Source organism: Ursus arctos, unplaced genomic scaffold (genome assembly GCF_023065955.2).
Source record: "Ursus arctos isolate Adak ecotype North America unplaced genomic scaffold, UrsArc2.0 scaffold_24, whole genome shotgun sequence".
Lineage (NCBI taxonomy): Eukaryota > Metazoa > Chordata > Mammalia > Carnivora > Ursidae > Ursus > Ursus arctos.
The window spans coordinates 6729258-6753894 of record NW_026622919.1 but is presented as its reverse complement, the minus strand read 5'-3'; the positions used below and the strand labels follow the sequence as shown (position 1 = coordinate 6753894).

At 57.4% G+C, this 24637-nt stretch overlaps 1 protein-coding gene across 18 annotated transcripts; it reads left to right on the top strand.

Moving 5' to 3' along the window:
• Positions 1-2155: 2155 nt before the first annotated feature.
• GPRC5C (G protein-coupled receptor class C group 5 member C) lies at positions 2156-23516 on the top strand. Of its 18 annotated transcripts, none has more exons than XM_044389078.3 (8): positions 7205-7266; positions 8310-8379; positions 8599-8664; positions 9791-9981; positions 14334-15416; positions 17958-18052; positions 20228-20377; positions 22040-23516. In XM_044389078.3, the coding sequence occupies exons 4-8, from the start codon at positions 9969-9971 to the stop codon at positions 22070-22072; spliced, it is 1374 nt and encodes a 457-aa protein (XP_044245013.2). In that variant the 5' UTR covers positions 7205-7266; positions 8310-8379; positions 8599-8664; positions 9791-9968; the 3' UTR covers positions 22073-23516. The 18 variants fall into 18 exon arrangements, with proteins under 18 accessions (XP_044245016.2, XP_048068241.1, XP_044245018.2 ...); XM_044389077.3 differs by lacking the exon at positions 7205-7266 and adding an exon at positions 7440-7548; XM_048212259.2 differs by lacking the exon at positions 7205-7266 and having other exon boundaries at positions 7844-8379.
• The last annotated feature ends 1121 nt before the right edge of the window (positions 23517-24637 follow it).

Genomic DNA, 24637 nt, shown 5'->3' with positions numbered 1-24637 from the left:
GAAAAGTGTGTATGAGGGCTTGTCATTGGGACTGGCTCACATTTTTTTCTAGAGCTCTGCCCCCTTCCCGCCTCCAGGATCCTCACCTTCCAACAGACCGGCCAATGCTTCTCACTGCAGTGCTGCCCCCACTGGGGACACCACAGCCTGCACTCTCGCTGCTTGTCTCCCCAGCAAGACCCCATTCCCAGGAGCGTGTCCATCTAACCAGACTGCTCTGTGATCACACGCCCTCATCAGCAGCAGCCCCTCAGCCCCCAGCCCTGCCCATCATTTTACTCTCCAGTGACATATTCAAGGTAGAATTGTATTTCGGTGACTCTTACACTTTACCAGCACCATCATCATCTGGAGTGCTTGTTAGAAGAGAGTCTGAGTGAGCCTTGACCTCTGAGGAACCGTGCCCTCATTAGGATGACTTTAAACAGGGCTGGAAAATATTAGGGGAAGGGGCAGGAGGGCAAGACAAAGGAGGAAAAGCCTCAAAGCAACTTCCTGACCCTTCATCATGCCTTTAACACAGGAGGGGCTGAGGGTGGGTGTGGGGAGGAATAGAGAAACCTGCAAGGCTCTCGTTTCCTGGAACACTTCCGCTGGGACTGGCTCTGTGCTTCCCTAACCCTGGCGCCACCCTTGTGCTCACACTCCCAAGTCCCTCATTCCAGAGAAGCAGGGAACCTGATCCTTCACGGAGTCTGCATGCCTTCTCTATTTTGCCTGCATTTCCCCCTCCTTTCCTCATAGCTGACTTAAACAATTCTTGGTTTAACCTTGCCTCCCTGGTTCTTAGGGTCTGTGTGCATCACTGATCGCACCTGGGGGACATGCACCTGGTAGAACAGGCTCTCGGGCTTCTTGGCTAGAGACTTGGGTTCCATATCTAGAATGGAACCCAGAAATCTTTTATTTTTTAAAGATTTTATTTATTTATTTATTTATTTATTTATTTATTTATTGAGAGAGAGGGAGAGTGTGCATGCGAGGGAAGGGCAGAGGGAGAGGGAGAGAGAGCATCCCATGCAGACTCACCCCTAGCAGGGAGCCCCCGATCTCATGACCATGAGATCATGACCTGGGCTGACATCCAGAGTCGGTGGCCTCACCCACTGAGCCACCCAGGCGTCCCGAAATCTGCTCTTGAAATGAACTGGTTCTGAAGCCAGACGCTGAGGTTGGAGAAAGATTAAGAATGAGCCTCACCAGTGTGTCTGTGAGATGCTCTCTCCCTACACAGACCGGGCAGTGGAGAGAGATGAGCCTGGGGACAGAAAGTCCCAAATCCTGGGCATTCTGGCCAAGGGTTCTAGGATCTGTGGTCTAGCATAATCTTCACAGCAATCACAAGGGCCATGGATTATTACCCAATTTCACAGATGGGCAAGTCCTGTGCTCTCTGGACAACTCTGCTGCTCCTTCTCATTCTAAAAGTAGTTTCATGACAGGAGGTCAAATGCCACACCTGAGCCTTATGTCCATCACCATGTGACCTTGGGTCGGCTCTCTTCCCATCCGGGCCTCCAGTTCCCATATGAGGAGAATAAAGCCGTCCGCATCATCTCCAGGGCCTTCTATACAGGTTGTCTAGAAACAGGGTAATCACAGGGGCTTAACTTTGTTGTCACTGGGCTTGATTATGACTCTAATCTTCTGTCACCCAAACTCAGTCTTCATACTTTATTGCTTACATTGCAAAATCAAGTCATGCAGTCTCAATGAAGAAGAAGAGGAAGAAGAAGAAGGAGGAGGAGGAGGAGGAGGAGGAGGAGGAGGAGAAGAAGGAGAAAGAAAACAGGGTCTCAGAGGAATTCCACCGCTGGCTCTGTCTGGGAGGGACTGTGCCAGAAAGCTTGAGAATGGGTTGATGAGGCAGGGTGGGTACGGGGACAGACTGGAGAAGTAGAGAAGCACGGCTCTGGTCGGGATGACTGGCAGCGAGAACGCAGCCCGTTGCATCAGCGGGCCGAAGTGTACGTGGTTTATGGCCAGGTCCCACTTTAGCGTAACCACAGCTGCTATTAAGACCCTCAAATGCACCATCAGTGGCTCTGAACTTTGCATAATGACTGAACTCTGCCTTATCATCAGAGGGGAGGAGAAGAACAGCGTGGAAACCAAAGGGGCTGAAATTTCAGCTGCTGCCAGGCCGGCCCGGAGCTCCAGCACACTCCCAGAATAGCGCGGCTAGGTTCCCGGCAGCCTCCGGCGGCACCGCAGCTGGGCTTCCGGCAAGGGAGACAGAGTCAAGCCCCAAGCAGCGTGAGGGGGGAACAGCTGGGACTGGACACCGCCCAGCAGCCAGCTGGCTGGCCCTGCCCCGCCCGCTGGAGCGGCATCTCTGGTGAGTGCGGCCGGTCTGGCTCTCCTGTGGCACCCTGGCTTTCTCCGTCACCTCGGGGTCCTGGCTGAGTTCGAGAGTCAGGGTGCCCTCAAATCCCAGGCGAGGGGGTGGGGGCAGCACCTGGGTCTTTTGAATGCTGTTGAGAGAATTGCGTTGGTGGCTGGCGGGGCCAGTGAAGGGCTGAGTGGGCCCCCAAGGCAGGGCAGGCTGGTGCGTGCAGAGGGGATGTGAGTGCGTGAGTGATCGTAGGGGCCAGCGGCCACCCGGGGAACAGGGTTGGAGAAGGAAGAGGGGTTAGAGAGGGAGACAGGTGGCCCTGCCATGGGCCAGGCTGTCTAGCAGAGCACTGACAGGCGGCTGGCTTCGGAGAGTGAAGGGACTGTTGGGAGAAGGGAGGGTGGCTGAGAAGGGAGGGGGTCAGCTGGAAGCCAGGGGCTCTATTGCCAATGTCTTTCTCCCCTGCAGGCCTGTCCAGATCCTTCCTCTATGTCCTCCCTCACAAACATTTATTGAGGCCCTACTATGGGCAAGGCACCCAGGGAACCAAGATGGGTCAGGTACACATCTTTCCCTCAAAGAGCTCACATCCTGGTTGGGGACATAAGACACGTACATGAATAAGGCAGAAAAGGTAAGAGCTATAGGAGAGACGAGAAAAAGCACTTTGTGGGCACCCCACAGAGAAATGCAAGTCCAGCAGTGTTCGAACAGATGGGTTTGAATGCACCCCACATTGCTTGGCCTTTACGAACCTCAGTTTTTAAATCTACGGAATGGAAATCATGTCTGCTTTCTTGAACTCATAAGGTTATAAAGATTGAATATGTACAAAAGACACTTGAAAACTGTACAGCACTGCCCAGGGGCAAGCTGTGATGAGGCTGGGATTATCAGACCAGCTAGCATTTCTCTGAACTTCCTGGCCTGGAATTCTGGGAGCCAGAGGGAGCCAGGGATCTGAGTAGGGCGTTCACGACAGCAGCAAGGCCAAGGCTAGACCCTGAGCCTGCCCTTCCCCTTCAAGAAGGCAGCCTCGCTCAGCTCCTGGCTGGCGCATCCACTCTTCAGCTGATATTTATTGTCTTTTTTTTATTGTGCGTATAAAGCACTATCCGAGGGGCTGCAAGGAAGGACAGACAGGAAATCTGAATCCAACCCCCACCACGCCTATCAGCAATTAGAGAGGTAAGATATTTATGCATAAGCTATAATTAACGGTGCAGAGCAGTACTAGGCTAGCAAGTTCGCCTTAGAAAGGGAGCTCTAGGAGAGCAGAGGAGGAGGGCTCTGGGGTGGGGTCACCAGCAAAAAATTCTGGGAGGAGCACAGGACTTTAAAAGGGGACTGGATCAGAGAGATCAGAGGGGGCTTCCCAGACTGAGAGTGGGGGGCGGCGTGAGGAAAGCCACAGGAAGGCAAGTGCAGTGGCCAGACTGGGAGCTGACCTCTCAGGCTGGAGTGGCCACTTCCTGTGAGGGAAGGGGGCGGGGATGAGGCTGGAGGCTGGGGCTGAGTGCGGGTTGCGGGGGCGGTGGGGGGGATGTTTGAATGCTGAGCGAGCAAGCTTAATCTTTCACTTCAAGGCAGGGGGAGCTGGTGAAGCTGTCAGCAGAGTGCAGGGGTGAAGTCAGGGAATGTCCCCAATGGACGGAGGTGTGCAGGGGGCCTGGAGGTGTTGGGGAGTGGGAGGAAGACCATAAGCAAGGTAATCAGTTTGGGGCCATGTAGCCGCTGGAGTGAGCTAAAGGCTACTGGATCCCTGAAATGTGCTCAGGTGGGGGTGAGACCCTCCCTCCCCCGAAAGATGCAGCACTGTGTACACATTTCTTTTTCATTTTTGGAAGGGGTTCGTGGGCTGAGTGGCCTGACTCCTTGGACCCTCTGCTTTGACCCTGGTTCCTAGATCCACTGTCTGTTGATGGACACTCTCCAGACCTGGGCACCTCAGAAAATCCAGTTCTCTCCTCCACAGGGATTTGGTTAGTGGCCACTGAGCCATGGACGGGGCGGGGGCAAAGGGAGAAGCAGATTTGTGGCCACTGTGGATGGGCTTGGCAGCAGGTGACATTCCAGCAGGCTCTGCCCAAGGCCCACTTCTGGGTCCATTTCCAGAGGGATCACCCATGGGCAGCCGGTTGCGGTGAATTAGTGTTTAACTTGCCCACTCCCAGACCCCTGGCTTCCTGCTTCTTAAGGTGCCACCTTGGGGCCTGGGTCCTTTCAAAAAAAAACCAGGCGGGACCTACCAGTCCAAGCATCAGTCCTATAAACCTAAGAGAAAAGGAGCCTTAGCCAGACTCCGTAGGCTGGGCAGTAACCAGTTAATACGGAGCCGGGGAACAAGGAAAAGTCAAATGCAAAATCTGTTTACCAGCCAGTTGTGGGGCACCCAGCCGCCTGGCACAGGATTCCAGGCACCTACCTGTCAGGGAGCCAAGAACCCCCACCCTCAGCTCAGGGAGGGACTGTTCTCGCTTCACTGGGGCCAGGCCACAAGACCAAAGGCACTCAACCCTGGTAGGGGTGGGGGGGCAGGCCTCCCCCTCCCCAGAGAAGGAAATGGCTCCCGAGAGGGATTCCGCCGGCTGAAACGGCAATCTGGACTCCTGCTGCCCGTGCAAAAGGAACTCCCTCTAGGGAGCAAAACTGACCTCTAGCCTCCTCACCCCTTATGCCCCAAGCCAGGTGGTCAAGCTCCTCTACCGTACATAGGGCATGGCTGGCCCCAGGGCGGTGGACTTCTCCAAAAGGCACTGGGGCTTGTCTGCTTTCCAGGAAGGCCTCGCGCCGTGGGCAGGTCAGGGCAGGTGGATCCGGCTTGCGAGGCCCGAGGTGCAAGAGGAAGGTCAGCGGCAGACCACTCTCCAGGGGCTGGATGGCTACTCTTACCGCTACTGTCCTGACCGTAGAACAGTGGAGCTACCCCGTGACCGGCTCTGTGCCAGATGCCAGGGACCACAAGATGAGTGAGACATGTCCCCCTCTGGGGAAGGGCACAATCTAACTGGGGAGACAACAGTTGACAGGCCTGATGAAGATACACTGGCGTAATGATAAATAAACAAGTGCATAAAAAGCTGTGGGTAAAGCAACTCCCACGGTTCTTTCCGGGGAAGGTGAGGAAAGCTTCACAGAGGGCCATTGGGGCTGAGCTCGGAGGCAGGGCTGATTTTGTAAAAATTTTGGTCAGAGAAAGGGAGGGGGGTGGGACGTAGAGGATGTTGGAGGATGAAGGAACAGCAGAGGCGAAGGCCCGGAGCACGGCATGATAAGGCTATTCTGATAACCGTAAAACAGAATTGAAAGAAGGTTAGAGAGATTAGAGGGGATGCACCAGGAAAGAAGAGGCTGACCCTTCCGCACCTGTGAGGGGCAGGCCAGTGTGAGGAACATCCTAGACTCGGATTCATCTGGATGTTACAGCGAGATGTAAGGGTGGGGTTATCATGCCCATTTTACAGGAGAGGAAAGTAGGGCCCAGGGAGATGCACTGACCTGTCCAGGTCACAGCCGGCAGGTGGCAGAGCTGCTTCTGACCCCTGGGCCTTGTCCGTCCCTTAGCCTCTTGCAGCTCATTGAAGGAGGATTGGGACGGATGAAAGGAGTTTCCGCAGCCCAGCAAGCACCATATATAAGGGGAGGGAGGGAGGCCAGACACTCCCCCACAATCCATCAATCCAGGATCTCTCTGAACAGTGGGTGGGCAGTATCCATATGAGATGACCTCACAAAGTCTTATTTTTTGGTGAAAACGGGAGTTCATAAAGGCTTATATGCCTATGGGTCATTAAACTTGGTGAATGGCATTTAGGGGCACAGACGACCCGGTACCTGGAGTCTTGGAAAACAACACACCTCTCACAGAACTTCCCTTCTAGCCAACACAGGCCACCTGCGTCCAGCAGCACCCCCCACCCCCACGGTGGGGCTCACAGGGGCTGGAGTGGGGTGGGGCTCTCAAGAGCTGGACCTCCAGGCCCACCACCCCATGGCCAGCCCTGCCCAAGGGACTGAAGCAGAGGGCACCAGGGATCCTGGAGGCTGAGAGGGCTGGGTCATCTGCCCTGTGGGCCTTGCTTTGTTTTGAAGGCAGATCCTGGTCCAGAGTGAGACGGGGTGAGAAGGGACCCAGCAAACCTTTCTCAGAAAGCTGCCCTACATTTCCAGTGGTGCCTACGGCTCAGGGCTGGCAGGCCTCTTCCGCCCACTCCCAGTGGGTGTCCAGGCACCCCATATCCCAACCTTACCCCTGCCTGGGCAGGGACTGATGGGGGAAAACTTGCCTCTTGGGAGAGCCCTCTGTACCTGAATGAGTTCCAGAAGCTTGAGAGCAAACTTGAGATGGGTTGGACCCACAGCTGGTCTGCTCCCAGCCCACTTTCCCCACACCTATCCCGGCTCTCAGAACTGGCTTTTCACATATGCTAATAAGCAACCCTCCCAGCGAACTGATTCCGACAATACTTGCCTTGTTAATGAAAGCTACAGTCAGAGGCCAGTGGGACTTACGGGCTCACTTAGGGCTTGCCTTCCCAGCGCGGGCACCTGCCTGCACACCCTCACAGGAGGGTCCTGGAGACGTGGGGGCGGGGGCGGAGTTAGGGGAGGGAGATGGAGAGTAACGCACAACTTTGCACCAGAAACGCGCTCTTTCTTTTAATATTTAAAAAGAGCGGAAACAATTCGGTGATCACCGCACTTCCCAGGCTTGCAAACGAGGGCAAGGCACAGGGAGGGAGGCAGGTTCTAGAAAACCCAGGGCCCCACCGCCAGCCCCGGCCGCTAAGCAAACATTCCCATCAGGAGTCCGAAAAGCCGGTGCGCGAGGGGAGGAGCCGGCCTGAGGTTTATCGCTCCGGCAGCTCCCGGTGATTCATTGAGTTTGACTCCTGCCTGTCGTAGATTGCGGCACACAAACAGCCCCGGAGGTACCCCTCCCCTTTCCCCGCGCCCTCCCCCCAATCTTGCCACCCCCGAGCCCGGGACCAGCTGCCTCCCCTCCCCCCGCCCCCCCCCCCCTTCGCGGGCGCTCCGGGCTGTGCAAACACGCCCCGCCGCCCGCCCCGCCACCGGCTGGCTCCGACCGCGCGCTGCTGGCGATCCCCCAGGCAACTCGGCGTCACGAGAACCAGCACCCCGGAGACCCGGCGCCCTGCCCTCCCTCCGCGTCCCCTGGGCCCCGGCCAGGCCCAACAACCTCTCCCTTCCCGGTGCGCCGAGGCCCCTCCGGGCCTCCAGTGCATGCTAACTAGGCCCCGCTGGGCGCCCCCGGACCGCGCAGCCCACCTCCCGCGTAGCCCGCAGCCCCAGGGGAAGGCGGCCGGAAAAATCTCCTCTTGTTTACTGGGGCGGGGATGTCCCAGACTGGATTCGCTTCTCCAGTTCTGCGGTTCTCTTTCTGCTGATTCCTGGGGCCGGAGGGGAAAGAGTGGCAACCGGCTGATCCACCCCCGGGCCGGGAGTGGGGGTGGGGCGCGGAGTGGGGCGGAGGGTACCCGAACTCGTGGAAAAGTCCGCGGGCGGCGGGAGGGCTGGACTTGGGAGTCAGGGCCGATGCGTCCCGCAGCGCAGGGTCCGCGGGGGCCGGGTTAAACACTGTACCCCGGGGAACATGACCGTGAAGGCTAATTAGGACAAGTCGGAACAGGGAACGGGGACGCGGGGAGGGGAGCGCGCTCTCAAGAGTTGGACCGTGTCTGGGGCGGTCGCAGGAAGTCCAGGCGCGGGGGAGTCGGGCCCAGGGCGACGTTTGTTCACGGTCCCGAGTGGATCCGGGCCCGGCCCACGGCGGTGGGGGCGCTCGCGTTGCCCCCCCATGCACGTTTGGTGACCCAGGTGCCGAGGAAAGGCCGCGCGTGTTAGAGGCGGACAGTCGGTGTGTGGTGTGTCCACGTGTGCAAGCTCGGGGAGCGGAGGGGGCGCAGAAGGCGTGACAAAGACGGACTGTGTCTGAGTGTGCGCCTCTCTCTAGCCCAGAGCAGCGAACTGTGTCCGGCGTGGGTCCCTCACGGGAGAGCCAGGACGAAGGTGACGAAAGTTAGGTGAGACACACCAAGGTGGCCCCTGCGCGTGTTCGTGTGTGCGCGCTGGGACATGCGGGGCGGGAGAGCCCGCCGGCAACGCGTGCTGGGCTGCACCCCAAACCGCTTTCCGGAGGGAAAGCCGAATCCTGAAAGTGAGTGCGCGTGAGTGCGCGTGAGTGCGCGTGAGTGCGCGCGCCCGCGTGCGGGGGCGTGGCAGTAAACAGCAACAACACTCAGGCCAGCTCCGCCAGAAACTCCGAGCTCCCTCCCCGGCCGGAAAGTGCGCCTTGCCCGAGCCTGGAGGTGAGTCGGCGGGGGGAGGGCCTGGCGGGCTTTGTTGCTGTGCAAACGGACTGCACATACCTGGAGCACTGGAAGCCCGATAAGCGCCTGAATGGAGGTGATGTCACGGTGATGCAGGCGCCGGCCCACCCTCGCCCAGAGAAAGAAGCCGAGTGCGGGGAGAGGCCAGCGCCAGAAGGAGCTACCGAGCGCGGCCGGCCCAGCCCAGGTTCCCGGGAGAGGCAGGCCCCGGGCCCCGAGCCCCCGCCCGGGCCCCGCCACCCCAGGCCCGGCCAACGCCTGGCTCCGCGCCCTCCGCGGAGCCCCTCTCACCCCGCCCGCTCTCCCCTTGGGGCTGGAGGTGGCCCCAAACGCCGCGCCGAGTGGGGCGGGCGGCGCGTCCCAGGTAAGGGCTGCTGCCTTCCCGCTCCGCCCTCCCCTCCGCCGCCCGGAAGAGCCGGGTCGGGCCGGTGGGCCGCGGGCGAGGGCAGAAGCCCGAGGGTGGAGGACCGGGGGGCGGAGGACGCCGCGCCAACTCCGCTCGGTCGCAGAAACTTTTCCAAACCCGCGCGGGCTGGGGACCGGGGGTGGGGGAAGCCCGGCGCTGTCCCGAACTCCACAGTCGGTGCCCCTCCACTCCCGCTGCTTCTCTGCGTGAGTCCACGGTCAGCAGCGACTGGTGGGCCGGCCTCCTTTCCGGTGCCCCGGGATGGAGAGAGCAGGTTTCTGTGGCCAGAGGGAATGCGGGAGACAGGCTGGGTCCCTGGTCATTCTGTTCCCAGGGCCAGGGGAGCGCCGGTGTAGACCCCAGGAGAGAGGAGGGAAATTCTCAGAATCTTTCTGTAGGACGTTTGGAATCAGACCATCAAAGAGCCCCTACTTCTGGCATCTTGGCTTCTAGATCCCTGCTCCACTCTCTCCTCCTACCCCGCAGGGCTTTTCGGGGGGGGGGTGCTTTGCAGCCACAGGGGTTGGGTAGCGCCCCTCCAATCTCAAGCCCACAGTTTTACAGCTCAGAAAAGTCGATCATTTAAAAGCTCCATGATCTTGATCCTAAAGCACAGGGACCAGAATGTGTCAAAATAGGGGTTTGTGTTCTTGGAGGTCCCCACCTTGTGTCTTACGTGTGTGTGTGGGGGGGGTGTAGGGCGCATTCCAGAGTGGCATTCCAGAGCAGACCCTTGGATTGAAGACTTACACGCTTCAGAATGCTCAGGAAATTTTGGCCCAAATGCCTACTTGATGCAGAGGTCTAGGCTGAGGTTCCCAGAAGCACCTCCCTTCTGAGCCTGGGTACTGAGGTACCTCCTGACAGGGCTTCTCGGATGCCTCTTATTGGTGAGTTTGGTCGCCAGAGCCCCCTGGACTGGAGTAAGATGATAGAGTCTAAGTACAGGACTCCAGCAAGGGTGGGTGGGATGGGGGAGAAGGGGAGGAGGTGGGAGGGCTGTTGGTGGGTCCATCCATCTCTCCTGATAGGCTGCTGAGTGCTGGCCGATGAGGAAAGGAGGATGCTCTGTGGTATCCCTGGGTGAGCCTAGGTGCCTTTGAGAGGGGGCTGTCAGGGGTCATGGCACCCCTAAATGTAACCACGGGCTGTGTGTCTCTATCTTACTGTATCCTTGAGCCTGGGAGATCCAGACCAGGGCAGTACTGTGAAGACCCTGGTGCCCTCTTCAGGATGGTCTCTATGCCCTAGGGGTTCTCAGGTTCTGGTGTGAATGGTGGGGGGTGAGGAGGGGGTTGTTCTGGAAAGGTGAGAGGGCCTGACTGCCTCTGGTCAAGCCAGTCAGGGCCAGCTGGGCCTCTGAACCCACCCCACTGCTGAGGCCTCTCTGCTCCCCCTGCAGAGGGAAACTGGGAGGAGGGGGATTCTGGAACTGGATTGGGCTGACTCAGACCAGAGCTGGGGGCAGAATGGCTGAGCTGGGGAGAGGCTGATTTCAGAGGTGATTAAAAATATTTGTATGACTGATTCCAGGGAGGTGAAGCAAAAGGGCCCTTTTGTGCAGGAAATAATCCGAGACTGGGCTGTGCTGCAGTGGTGGTGTAGGAGAAGTTCATGGGGCTGGAGGAGGTCCCCCTCTCACGCCCCTCCTTGGGCCCACTGAGAACCTTGAGGCAGAAGATGTGACTCCAGACTGGGGAAGGCAGGGGAGAAGTGGGCACCGAGACTGTTCAGCGAATGCTTTTTAAATGCCTACTCTGTTCAAGGCCCTGTGCTACATGTTTGCAGGGATGCTAAGATTCACTACATTCACACACTCCCAGCCTGGTAGGGGAGACACAGGCACAGAAGAGCCATCAAGGTTCAGAAGACAGCCAGGAAGTGCAGGCTTTAGGGACCCACAGGAGGGGGAGTTTGTTAGGGAGAGCTGGGTCTATCTCTTTGCAGTGCGTTTCCCCTTCAGCACCATTTAAAAAGTGGCATGGGTTGACCGGCTGAACTCTTGTGAGCTTCCGTCTCTAAATCTGCTGGCCTCCACGGATCACTGCCTTAGGCCTGAGTAGGTGTATTTCTGGATACTCACCCTTGCATTTCCGGGGGAACAGAGAAATGGAGTTGCCCATATTGGTGGGGCAGAGAGTTATGAGGTTGCTGGATCTGGCAGGGTGAAGGCGTGTACTTCTAAGAGCAAGATGGGTCAAGAAGAAGTGCCCACCAGAAGAGTTGCAGAGCTAAATGGGACCTGGCTTGGTTTTTTTTGTCATGACATGGCTGTTATCATATTTGAACTTGTGGCGTGGGCTTTGGTATCCTTTCCCGCACCTCCAACCAGTCCTTAGATTTTATTTGGGAAAGGATCTCTCAGATCTAGCCATTATGGCTTTACCTTTGGCCTCGATCTTTAAACGGGTGAATGTGTCCTCAACAAATCGATTGCCTGTGCTTTTTGCCAGATTCGGATCTTAAAGCAGAACCCTAAGTACGCCACGTTTGTGCAAAACGCAGCTTCAGTGGCTCCCCATTGCCCTTAGAATGATACCCCAACCACCTTGTAGCAATCTCCCTGTAGCAATTCTAGTCTGTGCCTCCCCTTACAAGCCTAGTTCTAGTTCATGCTTGAAGGTGATAAAATACCCAATAAAATGCTGTTGAAAGCTCTTCTCCCCTCTCTCTTTCCTGACCCCGCAGCTGGAAGAGTTCCTCCTCTGTGTTCTTGGAGGACCTTTCCCTCCCCCAGAGGCAAATTCTGTTGGTTGGCCCTTAGCGTTTTCTCACAGTCCTACCTTATCTCTCCTGGATTTTAAAAACCAAGTCAGGAAGAAAAAAAATAAAACGCCCATCAAGTCAGGAACTATATTTGTTCATCTTTGTATTTCCCAGAGCTCAGAACGACTAGGCTTTGCCCCCCCGCCAATGCACAGTAAATATTTTCTGATTGGGAATAATTGTCTGTTTCTAAACTGAGACCCGGAGTGGGGAGGGGGTGAAGTGCTGGAAGATGTGCAGATACCTGGGGTCTAAATCGGGGTGGCCTTTCTCAGGGGTCAATTACACATCTCCAACTTTACCACAAATTCTGGCTGCTTTGCTATGAGCCCCAAATACCCAAGATGGGGTTGAATGAAATAATCTGCAATTACCTCCCTCCCCGGAGTTGTTCAGTGTTCCTCCTTTACTCATCAATCCTCCACCCTTCTTCTTTCTTTCCAGCACTTGTAAATACAGTTTATGCTTTATTGATTTACGATTGCCCAAAGTCCCCTACGAAAGCTTATTTAAATCTTGATGCAGGGGAAACGTGCTTTTGCATTAGAAGTCAAGAGCAACTGAGCTCTGACCATGGAGTTATTTAGGAAAACAATAAAGATGTTAGTTTATTAAGAGTTAATGATACGTAGTATTTGGGGGGAAAGCAAGCTTAACTGAAAAATGAAGTACCTGTGGGCGCCTGGATGACTCAGTGGGTTAGGTGTCTTGGTTTGGGCTCAGATCATGATCCCAGGGTCCTGGGATCTAAACCCAATCCGGCTCTCTGCTCTGCAGGGAGCCTGCTTCTCCCCCTCCCTTTGCCAGCAACTCTGCCTGCTTGTGCTCTCTCTCTCTCTCTCTGTCAAATAAATAAAATCTTAAAAAGAAAAAAAAAAAGAAAAAATGAAGTAGCTGAGAAGGTTGAGATACCTACAGTATTTTCAAGGGGCACCTTGAGCCTGTAGGATATGTTCTAAAGGACTTGGAAAATTGACGATCTTTATTTTGTCGGTTTCACTCAATTGACGAGTTTTATTTTCCCTGATCCAGTAGCACCTACTCTTCCACTTATCAATTACAGAGAGACAGTTTCTATTGACTGAGACTTAGGACTTTTGTTCGCCTGTTAGAAATTAGGTGACTAGGAATGGTGAAAACTTAAGGGGGTAGGCTGTGCATCACCACCCCCAGAGGAGGAAGAATGAAGATGGAAAAGAGTGGGATCATGCCATTCCCCTACAAGCCACTAGTGGTCACTACCGTCCTGGAAAGCTTGGTTGCCATCTTTCTGGAGAGTTCCGGGGACCCAACAAGTGAGAGAGGAAGAGGCAGGGTACTTGAACATAAGGGGTGATTTAATGTGCATATCTGTATTTTGCAGTATTTCTCTGGAGAGTTCCGGGGACCCAACAAGTGGGAGAGGAAGAGGCAGGGTACTTGAACTTGAACTATTTTTGAACTTGGCTGTTTAGAACGTTGAGACTCTGTTCTCCAAGTAAATTTAAAGTCTTTCACAGATGGGATATTTCATGTCTCTTAACCTGCCACATTCTTCACCTCCACTTCACACAGGGATCGTCCCGCTGGTGTTGAGAGCAGGGGTTCCGTTTTCTTTGCTGCTGATCTGTTGAACTTGGTAGAGCGGGGACTGGTCAGATGAGGAGCACATAGTACGAGGGTACCTTCCTGGTGTGAAGGAAAGATCTCTTTTTGGCCTTCTAGCTACAATGCCTTAACGTCTTCCATGACAGATGAGTTCTTTTGGGCTTTGCAATGCCCTTCCCCATTCTTGCTTTTAAAATGTTAATGCCTCATAGGAGGATTTTTGCATGAAGTCATTAACTCCCTGGCTGAGAAATTATTTTATCCTTGACTCCGGCAACCGGAGCTAGACAAAGAAGTTTGGATTCTGAAGACGAGAGCTGGCGTGAAAAGTGGGCAAATGAAGAGCGGGAAAGGGAGGTGTAGGGAGGAATCCAGGAGCACGGTCTGTCTCTTCGTTTGTTTCCGGCTTCAGGTCATGCCTTTCAGGTGCTCGCGAGGTACCTGTTGTGTGAATGAGTGCTTGGCGGGTTGGCCATGAACGTGGGCATCATGGGCAGAGCCTCAGGGCAGAGAGAAAACACTAAATGGGCGATAGGCTTGGTTTCGACTTGCTCTCAAACCCTGTCACCCTCAGCCCGAACTGCAAGAGCTCAGGGAACACTCAGATGCTGGTTATGGCAGGGGGAGGGGGAAACCTGAAAATTCAGTGATAGATGTCTCCTTTTCCATGACTAGGAACAGAGATGGCCGATGGGCTTCATCTCATTTGCCTCTCTGGTCAGTCGATAGGCCTCCCAGGAGTGCTGTGTTAAGAAGGATTCTGAAGCCCATGGGGACAGTCTCGTGATCCGCTTACGCTTTCTGCCCTGGTTCAGGACAGGGGACAGTAAGTAACTTGTGTGTCAGTCTGGCCTTGGAGGACTGATCTTGCCTTTCTCTCTGTCTCTAGGGACCCAGCTGGAGCCTGGCCTAGGAGCCAGGATGGCCATCCCCAAAGCCTGGCTGACGTGCCTGGGGCTGCCTCTCTTCCTCTTCGCCGGGGCCCAGGCCCAGAACCCCGTGCCACCTGGCTGTAGCCCGGACCTCAACCCCCTCTACTACAACCTGTGTGACCGTTCTGGGGCTTGGGGCATCATCTTGGAGGCAGTGGCTGGGGCGGGAGTTGTCACCACTTTTGTCCTCACCATCATCCTCGTGGCCAGCCTGCCCTTTGTGCAGGACACCAAGAAGCGGAGCCTCCTGGGGACCCAGGTGTTCTTCCTGCTGGGGACCCTGGGCCTCTTCTGCCTCGTCTTCGCCTGCGTCGTGAAGCCTGACTTCTCCACCTGTGCCTCCCGGCGCTTCCTCTTCGGGGTCCTGTTCGCCATCTGCTTCTCGTGCCTGGTGGCACATGTCTTCGCCCTCAACTTTCTGGCCCGGAAGAACCACGGGCCGCGGGGCTGGGTGGTCTTCACCGTGGCCCTGCTGCTGACCCTCGTGGAGGTGGTCATCAACACCGAGTGGCTGATCATCACGCTGGTCCGGGGCGGTGGCCACGGTGGCCCGCCGGGCAATGGCAGCGCCGCCTGGGCCGCGGCCTCCCCCTGCGCCATCGCCAACATGGACTTCGTCATGGCGCTCATCTACGTCATGCTGCTGCTGCTGTGCGCCTTCACGGGGGCCTGGCCGGCCCTGTGCGGCCGCTTCAAGCGCTGGCGGAAGCACGGGGTCTTCGTGCTGCTCGCCACGGCCACCTCCATCGCCATATGGGTGGTGTGGATTGTCATGTACACGTACGGCAACAGGCAGCACAACAGCCCCACCTGGGATGACCCCACGCTGGCCATCGCGCTCGCCGCCAACGCCTGGGCCTTTGTCCTCTTCTATGTCATCCCGGAGGTCTCCCAGGTGACCAAGGCCAGCCCAGAGCAGAGCTACCAGGGGGACATGTACCCCACCCGCGGCGTCGGCTACGAGACCATCCTGAAGGAGCAGAAGGGCCAGAGCATGTTTGTGGAGAACAAGGCATTTTCCATGGACGAGCCAGCCTCAGGTAGGGGGAGGGATACCCTCCCCGCCCCACTCCTCCCCACCCCTCCCCACCCAGGTCTCTCGGTCCACCTCCTTGACGGCAGGCCGGGGAGGGCTGGTCTACTGAGCAGGGTGGAAGGTTCTCGAATTATCGCTAGTTTTCTCCCTTCAAGTCCCTGAATTCCATTTCTTAAGTTTTGTTTTTTTTTTTTAATACTCCTGTAGTTCCTGAATGTATTTTCACTGTAAAAATTTCAAACACTACAGATAACACCCCCCCCCCCCCCCGGCTGTCTCCCCAGTTCTACCCTGTTCTTTCCTGTTCTGGGCCCCCTCTGACTTTGTTTCACCTCCACGTGCCTCTGTTTCCTCATCTGCACAATGGGGATGATAATGGTTCCTGTTAAATAGGGTTCTTGTGAAGATTAAGTTAATGCACGTGCCTGGCACTTGGAGATTACTCTAGAAGTATTAGGTACTCCTGTCCTTTTACTATGATTACAACTGCCCTTCCCGGACTTGTTTTTCTGTTATGTACATATGAATAGCCTTCGTTTCCGTTAAAAGTCTTCTCAGTTAAGATTTTGCTCTTTTTTTTTTTAAGATTTATTTATGTATTTTAGAGAGAGTGCGCCAGAGCCCCCCCTTCCCCCCCACGCAAGCTAGGGGAGGGGCAGAGGGAGAGGGAGGGAGAGAGAAGCAGACTCCCTGCTGACCACAGAGCCCCACACAGGGCTCAATCTCATGACCCTGAGATCACGACCTGAGCCAAAATCAAGAGTTAGTTGGACACTTAACTAACTCAGCCACCCAGGTGCCCCGATTTTGTTCTTTTTGATAAAAGCACTATGCCACATCCTGATCTCAGCAGCACCCACTCTCCAGCTGGCTTGTCCCCAAGCTCCTGTCCAGGCTCGTTGTTAATGGGATGGGGCTTTCCTGTTGGAGCCCAGCACCAGGGGCACAGGAGGGGTCAGGCTGAGGACGGCCTGGAATTGGAAGAGGCAAGATGGGTGAAGCCTCTGCAGCCTGTGCCAAGCGCCCCCCCCCCCCAGCCCTTGGGAACAGCTTGAGAGGCAGGCGGGCGGGGGGCAAGGGCCGGGGGTGGGGTGAGGCGGTGAGGGGAGAAGGTTCTCTGGGACACTTGGCCAGTTGACCTCCCAGCTTCCGAAGGGAAGAGTGTTTCTCTGGCATTTGTTAACTGTGAGGACTGCTAGCATTTATTGAGCACGTACTGTGTGCCCCGTGCGGTACCTTTCCCGACGTGTCCTGGGCGTGCTGTCCTTAGCCAGCTGCCTACAGGCAGCCTGACAGGACAGAATAAGCAGGACAGACCTCCTGTCCCCAGCCCCAGACTGGGCTGATCAGGATGTTTGGGGGCTTAAGACTTCAACTGCTTGACTGTCCGTCGCCAGCTCTGGGGTCTCTGCCAGAGGGCTGAGTCAGAGACGGGGGAAGTTCTGGAAGCAGAACTCCCTGCCTCTTCTCTACAAACTGAGATCCCCATCAGCTCTGTTTGGGGGAAAGGAGTGACCCTTGTCCTGTCTGGCACTCGATCTCTGATCTGCCCACCGAGGTGGCCCCTGGTCCACACACATAGTGGGACCAATTGAGTGGGGGCGGGGCTTGTGCACCCACGTCTGCTCTCACCCTGTGCCTGGCCATGAGGCCCACGTAGTGCTCAGCCTTTGTCCTCTCGAGGCAAACATTTCTGGGGCTGGGAGGGTTTTTTTCTTTTATTTTTTTCTAAATGGAAAAATCAATCGAGTGGGCCCAGCACTTAGGAAGCCTGCCCTGTGTAGCTGTGGTCCCTTGGAGCTGCGGGCCATCAGCCTGCAGGAGACAGACATCCTTCCGCCTGCCCTCACGGCACAGCCTGCTCTCGGGCCCCAGGGGTTGGTCGTCAGCTTTCCTCGGACACCCTGGGAACCCCAGCAGGGTAGAACAGATCAGCACACCAAGACACCCGAAGGCATGGGGAGGTATTCTTGGAGCTGAAAATAGTTCTGGAAACTTGCCAGGGTGCCACAGGACAGGATGTATGTACATTCAGTCCTGGTGGGGCTCTGGGTTGCAGGGTCCTGGAGGATCAGCAGCCAGCTGTGCCCCGGGACAGCGTGAGGAGTCTCAGGCTGTGGGGTCTCTTCTCTGCTTACCCGAGCGCCTGGCAGCTGGCCTGCAGTGGTGGAGGCCAGAGCTGGAGCCTGGCCATCTTGGACAGCGGCCGAAGGCCCATGTGCCCCTCTTGGCCTCTGGCCCCGGAGGGCGGATGGGGATATGAAGGTTGCTGACAGGAGCATTTTTCTTTGCCGAAAGGGGGGGAGGGTCCTCACACTGCAGGAAAGCCCAGGATCGTGCTCTTCTTGACTCCTGACAAAGGCATGCTGGTCTCTAGAGGGGCCCCCACACCTGCAGCCTCCCCCCAACTTGGCCACCCCTGGCCAGGCTTCCTCTGGGTTAGATGTTATCCCAGGGCAGGCGAACACCCTCTTCCCTGCCCGTGCCCCCTGGGAAGCCCTGCCTGAGAGCCCAGCCCCCAAACCGCTCTCCTGTCTCTTTGCAGCTAAGAGACCGGTGTCACCATACAGTGGGTACAACGGGCAGCTGCTGACCAGTGTGTACCAGCCCACCGAGATGGCCCTGATGCACAAAGGCCCGGTGAGTGGGGTCCCAGGGTCTCTGTGACCCCGCTGGGGCCACAGAGCCCAGCCTGAGCCGGCTGGTGCAGAGGCCGTGTGGCCGGTGCGGGCTGGGGTGGAGGTGGCAGGGAGAAGGCAGGCTTCTCTGTCGGGCGCAGCAGCCTCAGGGAACGGAGCCCCTCGGCTCCTAATGCCCTTTTCCTGGACTTGATGTATATACACTGCCTCCAGCTGCTTTGCAGTGGGACCTGCCCTGTGTCCTGGGGCATCACACGAAGACTGGGGGCCCTGGGCTGCGGAGAGTGCAGAATAGGGCCTCTTTGAGCTGGTGGGAGATGCCAGCTTTACCCTAAGGAGCTTGGGGAGGGAAAAAGGAAGGTCTCAGCCAGGTAGGGAGGTGGCATTTTTTGGTGCCTCCGAAGGCACAAAGGACCAAAAAGCAGGTCTGGGTAAGTACTCACTCCTTAACCACAGCTGTCTCAAGAGGGCCTTGGCTCCCTTCCCCCCACAAGCAGGCGGCGGCAGCTCTCAACCTCATACCTCCCTTGGGTTCTGGAAACCAGATGCTGCATTAGCCGGTGGGGGGTGGGAACAGGAAGACAGTGGGTTAGAGTCTCACTCACTCCATATATGTTCCTTCTCCTGGGCTGGCAGTCACTGTGGGGAGAGGTCAGTGACCTGCCTTGGCAGGACGCTGGGAACAGGAAGCCAGGGAGGTCGGCAGGGTGGTGTTCTCATCCCCTCTGTGCGGTGAGCCCCCCGGGGCGGGGTGCAGTAAGTATCTGAAACTCCCAGCTCCAGCCCCTTCCCTCTCTCTAAGCTGAACCTGCAGTCAGGCACTGGGAGGGGCAAGGAGTCTCTGAAGGACAAGAGCAGAGTCCCAGCCGCTCAGGCTGTGGACCCCCCCAGGATCCTTCCTCCAGCAGCTGTCTCACCCTGGCCCCCCCTCACTCGCCCAGACACACTGAGTCCTGCTTCCCCGGGGGCCGAGGATCCGGGCGAACAGGGATATTTTATCTGACACGGTGATTCTCAAAACGTGGTCCTCGGAGCCCCCAGCATTACCATCACCTGGGAACTTGCTGCAAATGCAAGTTGTGTGGGGCCAGGGGTGGGATGGGCTGATGGTTAGCAGCTCCCGTGGCATCACTGCGATAACTTGGAATCTTCCCGGATGGGAGTAACCACCCACAGAAATGAGTGAGGACGCCAGAAGGGGGCTCCCTCCCTGCCCCAGTTAAACACTGACCAGGCCACCACTGGGTGGAGCCTGACTAGGTGTGGCTGTGGCTGAACCAACGGCCCAGGTGATTCAGAGGCACACCCAGGTTTGAGCCCTGCCTGCCTAGATGTTCTGGGAGCTTCCAGGGGCTAGCGAGCTGGGGATTGCAAACCAGTGGGAGGACCACCCGGGTCTGATTAGATGGAAGGTGGCTGAGGGCCCTGGAGCGGCAGGGGTTAGGGATAAGACAGGTGGGGCCAGGAGTTCACCTTCCCTCTAGGGCAGGAGCTGGGATGGAGGCCTCTGGACGCTTGTCACCCCACAGCCCTCTCTCCCCCACACAGGAGTAGGGCCACTGCAGCTCTAGCCAGGTTCCAGAGAATTTGGGTTTTAAGTCTCCACATCTGACTAGCCCACCCGGGCTTCAAGTAAGAAATGTGGGCACGCATGCCCAAGGTCAGGGCTGTCCTCCGCCAGGCAGACCTCGGCTTGGATGCCATTGGGTGTCCTGTTGCCATTTGAGGGGCTCGGGGAAAGAGTCTGGGCAGAAGGGAGCCTGGGAGTCAGGCAGGTAGTGGTGCTCAGTGTGGTTCACTCTGCACTGGGCCCCAGGGTTTTCCCCCAGGAATTGGGAGCAGGAGGAAGGAGGCTTGAGAAGACAATGCTTCAATGCTTCTGCTTCGGAAAATAGTGAAGCCCCGGGGCCGTCAGAGGTGACTGGAGGCCTCTTCCCATGCTTAGAGGCCCGGCACTCTGCAGGGGGAGAGGGAAGGGGCTCCAGGTCAGAGGCCAGCCGCTCTGTTTCCAGAGGTGAAGTCACGCAGCCCAGGCCCCCGCTGGGGCCCTGCTGGGGGGCGGCGGGGGGGGGTGCAGGGAAGGGGGAGCTGGCAGGCCCAGCCCTGCAGGAAGCAGCATGTTTGCACGTCCGCTCTGGCGGAACCTGGCTGTGAGACCTCCTGTCCTTCCTTCCAGTCCGAAGGAGCTTACGACGTCATCCTCCCACGAGCCACCGCCAACAGCCAGGTGATGGGCAGTGCCAACTCCACCCTGAGGGCCGAGGACATGTATGCGGCCCAGAGCCACCAGGCAGCCACACCGCCGAGAGACGGCAAGAACTCCCAGGTCTTTAGAAACCCCTACGTGTGGGACTGAGTCGGCGGCCAGGAGGAGGCAGGCAGATTTGGGGAGGGCCCTTGGGACGTGGCCTGGGTGAGGAGCCCACGGCTCTCCTCCTGCCCCTGCCCTCTCCATGGCTCAGGGCCACTGTGCCTCAGAGCCAGGAAGGCCATCCCTTGTCTGCCAGTGTCTGGGTGGGTGTCCCAGGGGCCCCCCCACCCACTCCTCAGTGTTTCTGGAGCCGAGGAGCCAGCCCCGGCCTCGTGCCCCAGCCGGATAGTGTTCTTCTTGGGGGTGGCCGGTCAGTGCCAACGTGTTCTGGAGTCTTCGGAGAGATTCCTGCAACCTCGAGAGATTGCTCAGGCGCGTCGGTCCTGGGTCTTGCTCCTCTGTGAGGAGAGGGGTGCCTAATAAACACGTCTTTGCCTGACGAGTCCTTCCTCTGGGAATGTCGTCTCTGACCCGGGCTCTTGGTCACTGTGAGCCGCCGCCTCCGGGGGCTGTGGGTGGTTCCTCTTTCTCCCTCCGAATCCGGCTCGTGTGAACGCTGCTGCTTCCTTCCGTGCAGTGAGCGGCTGCCACCTGCCCGCAGGGAAGCAGTCTTCGGCTGAGCCTGTGCGTCGTGTCGCGTGTGGTCACAGTGAACTTCCGGGCCCAGCGCCCGTCCAGGGTCTGGCCCAGCATCTGGGCTTATCTGAGATCGGGCAGCTTTGCTCCGGGAACCCCCCTCCCCTGGCCGTACGCAAGGCCGGAGCGGGGACAGGGGCCCACCACCAGGCAGCTCTGCGGAGGGCGTGTGTGAGGGAAGGCAGAGCGACTTCAAACCCTCTTGGGGGGGACGGCCATGCAGGTGCCGCCGGGGGCGGCGCGGGGACAGGCGCCGGCCTGGGCTGTTGACATGCTGTGCCGAGCGCGGGGGAAGCGCGCGGCTCCGGGAGCGCTGCCCTTGTTTACAAAGTGGGTTTCCAGAGGTGGAAGGGTCGGCTGGTTCCGGTTGGTTTCGTTCCTGGGCAGTTATTAACATGTCCCTTGGCTCAGTCCTTTATGGTAAACAAGGCTTTTCCACATCAGCTCATTTTAAACCCCGTGGCTGCCAAGAAAGGTGGACAGGACAGCATTTTGTCCTCTTCCCAGAGTCAGAATCCCAGAATCGTGCCATTTTAGGGTTGGACGTGGCCTTAGAGGCAAGGGAGGGGTGTCCCTCTCCCGGCCCCTGTCACAGGTAAGCAGACTGACCCACGAGGCCACAGCGCCTCTAGAGGTGGCCACGCCCGTCAGGTTTTCTTGAGCTACGACTTCCGAGGCCCACCCTGGGGCCAGGCCAGTGGCCTGGGCTTCAGTGAGCAGCAGCACTCTGACCCTTGGACACTGGCTCCGGGCTTTGCAAAGGGGCTTGGGCTGCCAAGCCCGCCCCTCCCGAGCTTGGGAATGTTTCTCCCCCACGAGTCAGAAGCTATTTTCTGACACCGGTCTAGGGGAAAAAAAATGTCTCTGTTGGAAGGGAGAGAAAGGTTGCCGGAAGGAAAACAAACTTCTCCCAGAGTTTCCCTTCTATGTCAGATTGCACCAGCCCCGCTGGGACTCAGACACTGTTTTTAGTAAAAGCCAGAGCTTGGGCCCCCGAGTGGTAGGGTCCCCTTTGACTCTTGTTCTTTCTGGTTACTTTAGGCTCAGTCCCCGCAAAATAAAACAAGATGGTAGAAGCCCTCTTCCCTGAACCGCACGTCGTCCTGATGTCCTCATACCTCACTCTGGGCTGGGCAGGGCCCAGCACCTTTCCCACCCTTGTCATTGGAGCTGGGAGGGACCGGAGGCCACCAACCTGAAGCAGAGGACTGAGTGGGGGCCTGTGAAGCCCTGAGGTGTGTGGCTGGGGGCCTAGGGCCATTCCCTTTGCTGCCCAGCCCGGCCTCTCCTGACCCGCCCTGTGACAGGCCACAAGGATCTACAGAACGGCCCTGCCTGCCTTCGTCCCCCCTGGACGCCCTTCCCCCAGTCACAGCCCAAGTGTCCCCATGCTGTGGTTCTCCAGATGGCCATCCTCAGACGCTCTGTCTTCACACCATGGGCCTTCCTGGCTGTCTTGGTGTCCAGCATCAGCTTGTCCCGCCTGTGCCTGGGTGTTCGGAGCCAAGCCCTGGCGGAAGTGGGCTTTCTCAACAGGTTTTCCTGCCACCACCTGGACCGTGGAAGGCCCCTGAGCTGGGACAGAGCTCAGCCCGAGGCCTGGGCAGACACCGCTCCTCTTCGTGGCCTGTGGGTGCTGGATCTGAGCCCCTTTGGTGCTTCCCTCACATGCCCCCTTGCACCACGGCCCCATGCCTTCCCCACCTGCAACGAACTGGGGCCCATCGAGACACAAGGTGGGGGCTGGGGCTGCATCCTCAGGGGCCAGCTGAGAGTCCTGGGTCATATGGACTGGGGTCTCAGCTGCTCACAGAACTGGGACTCGTGCCATGTCCTGCTGGGCCGACGTACACATTTCTGCCTCACCCTGGGGGCACCCCAAATGTGCTGGCACTGTTCTCTCCCATGACATGCTCCAGAGGGTCCTGATGACCACCCAGGGAAGTGGGGGGCATCCTTCAGGACCTGATGATGGTGGCAGCAAGGACGGAGATGCGCACAGCACCAGACTCACGGGACCGACATCTCTGTAGCATCGTCTCCTGGTTTTGTCCTGCGCTCGGGTACCAGGCAGAGCTGGCTGGTCCCTGGGGGGCCTCCCCAGGCGTGCCCCTGGAGCTCTGTGCTCAGGGCAGGGTCGCCTCTGGGTGCCCAGGGTAGGGGGGGAGAGCAAGAGCAGGGCCACACCTCACCCTGTGGTCAGCCCACAGCTCTCCAGCACCACCCTCCTGCCCCCAGCAGCCTGTGCCTTTGTTACTGGAATATTTTTCCAGAGCTAAATTGGGCTAACAGGCCCCGCAGAGAGAGTAAGGCCATACAGCTGCCTGTGACAGCCGCCCCCCCCCCCATCACCACCATTGACCGATCATGTGCTGGGTTGCTTAGCTCCATGAACAGAGTATTACTTCCCTCTGATGGAGGGGGAGAGGGAGCTCTGTGCACCTCGGACTTTTCTTGATCTAGGTTGGTGGCCCCAAGATCCCTTACCATGAATAAAGGCACTGTCTTGCTTTTCAAAGTGCTAGTCTCCTGTGAGTCCTGGCCTCACCAGGCGGCCACGAAGAGCAGCCTGCAGTGAGTGTGGGTTCATCATCGGAGTCCTCCAGGGATCTGGGTGTTGGCTTGGGAGGAGGGATGGGCTCCTGAAAGCTGCCGGCCACCCTGGCTCAGGACCACCCAGTGGCCCTGCTCCCTCCAGGCCATGGCCGAGTGGAGAAGACAGGTGTATTTTTAGGAGAGAGGTGCCTTCCCTAAAGGGGTCCGGCCGTATCACAAACGAGCCTAGGATGGAAGAAAACCAGAAGAGGCTGGGACTTATTGCAAGTAAATCAGACCAACACCTTGGTAAATTTCACCCCCACTGTGTCAAGCCATTCAGCCTGGAGTAGAGTAGTGTGGACCCTAACTGCTCAGAATTAAAGGAACTTACCTCTGTTTCTGAGGAATTCCTATCACAGAATCCCCATGTGTTCACTGAGAATGTTTCTGGGATTTAACATATATTTTTAACCTAGTCTCTTCTCTTCTAGACCAACAAAGGCTGTTTGATTCCAACTAACCTTTTCTTGGTTGGGGATTTATTCTAAGGGAGGAAACCAAGCCTCCAAAAACAGCCACGATTTGTGCCTGTGCTCCTGCCCCAAGGTCTGGGAATGTAGGGATGGGGCAAGAGAGGGGGACAACCCCTGTCACAGTTCTGCTGTTGCCTGGCATGCTGGAGGGGCACCCTTGAGGGACATACTGGATTTATGGGAAGGCAGACGGCGGGTGGGGGGGGGGGGGAATGATCAATACCTCTCACAGAGGACCTGCCAAGGGCCACACCCAGGCCACACCCAGTATTCCGGTTTACACTGGTTCCCTGCTCTTGCCACACCTCGCAGAAGAGCTAGAAACGCGAGAGCTGCAAGAAACAGGTGAAGTGACTTGCCTGGGGTCATGCCCTCCAACCCTTTGTCACCAAATGAGGCACTTTCTCCAGCCCCATGGGGCTTGCAGAGATTGGGCTCAGATGCAAGTGACCAGATTCTGTTTCCTGTCTGCTGTGTGCCTTCTGGGCCCTCTCGGAAGCTGCAGCCCCTGCTTCACAGCAGCCCCATGAATTATTTAGCATCTGCTGCAGCTGGGTAATGCTCTGAC

Bases quoted from the DNA above. Each gene is read 5' to 3' on its own strand.
- GPRC5C (XM_044389074.3), top strand. From the start codon at position 8,776: ATGCAGGCGCCGGCCCACCCTCGCCCAGAGAAAGAAGCCGAGTGCGGG. The intron at 9,050-14,333 runs GTAAGGGCTGCT...CTCTGTCTCTAG, and splicing joins GGGCGGGCGGCGCGTCCCAG to GGACCCAGCTGGAGCCTGGC. The intron at 20,378-22,039 runs GTCTTTAGAAAC...TGGTTACTTTAG, and splicing joins GAGACGGCAAGAACTCCCAG to GCTCAGTCCCCGCAAAATAA.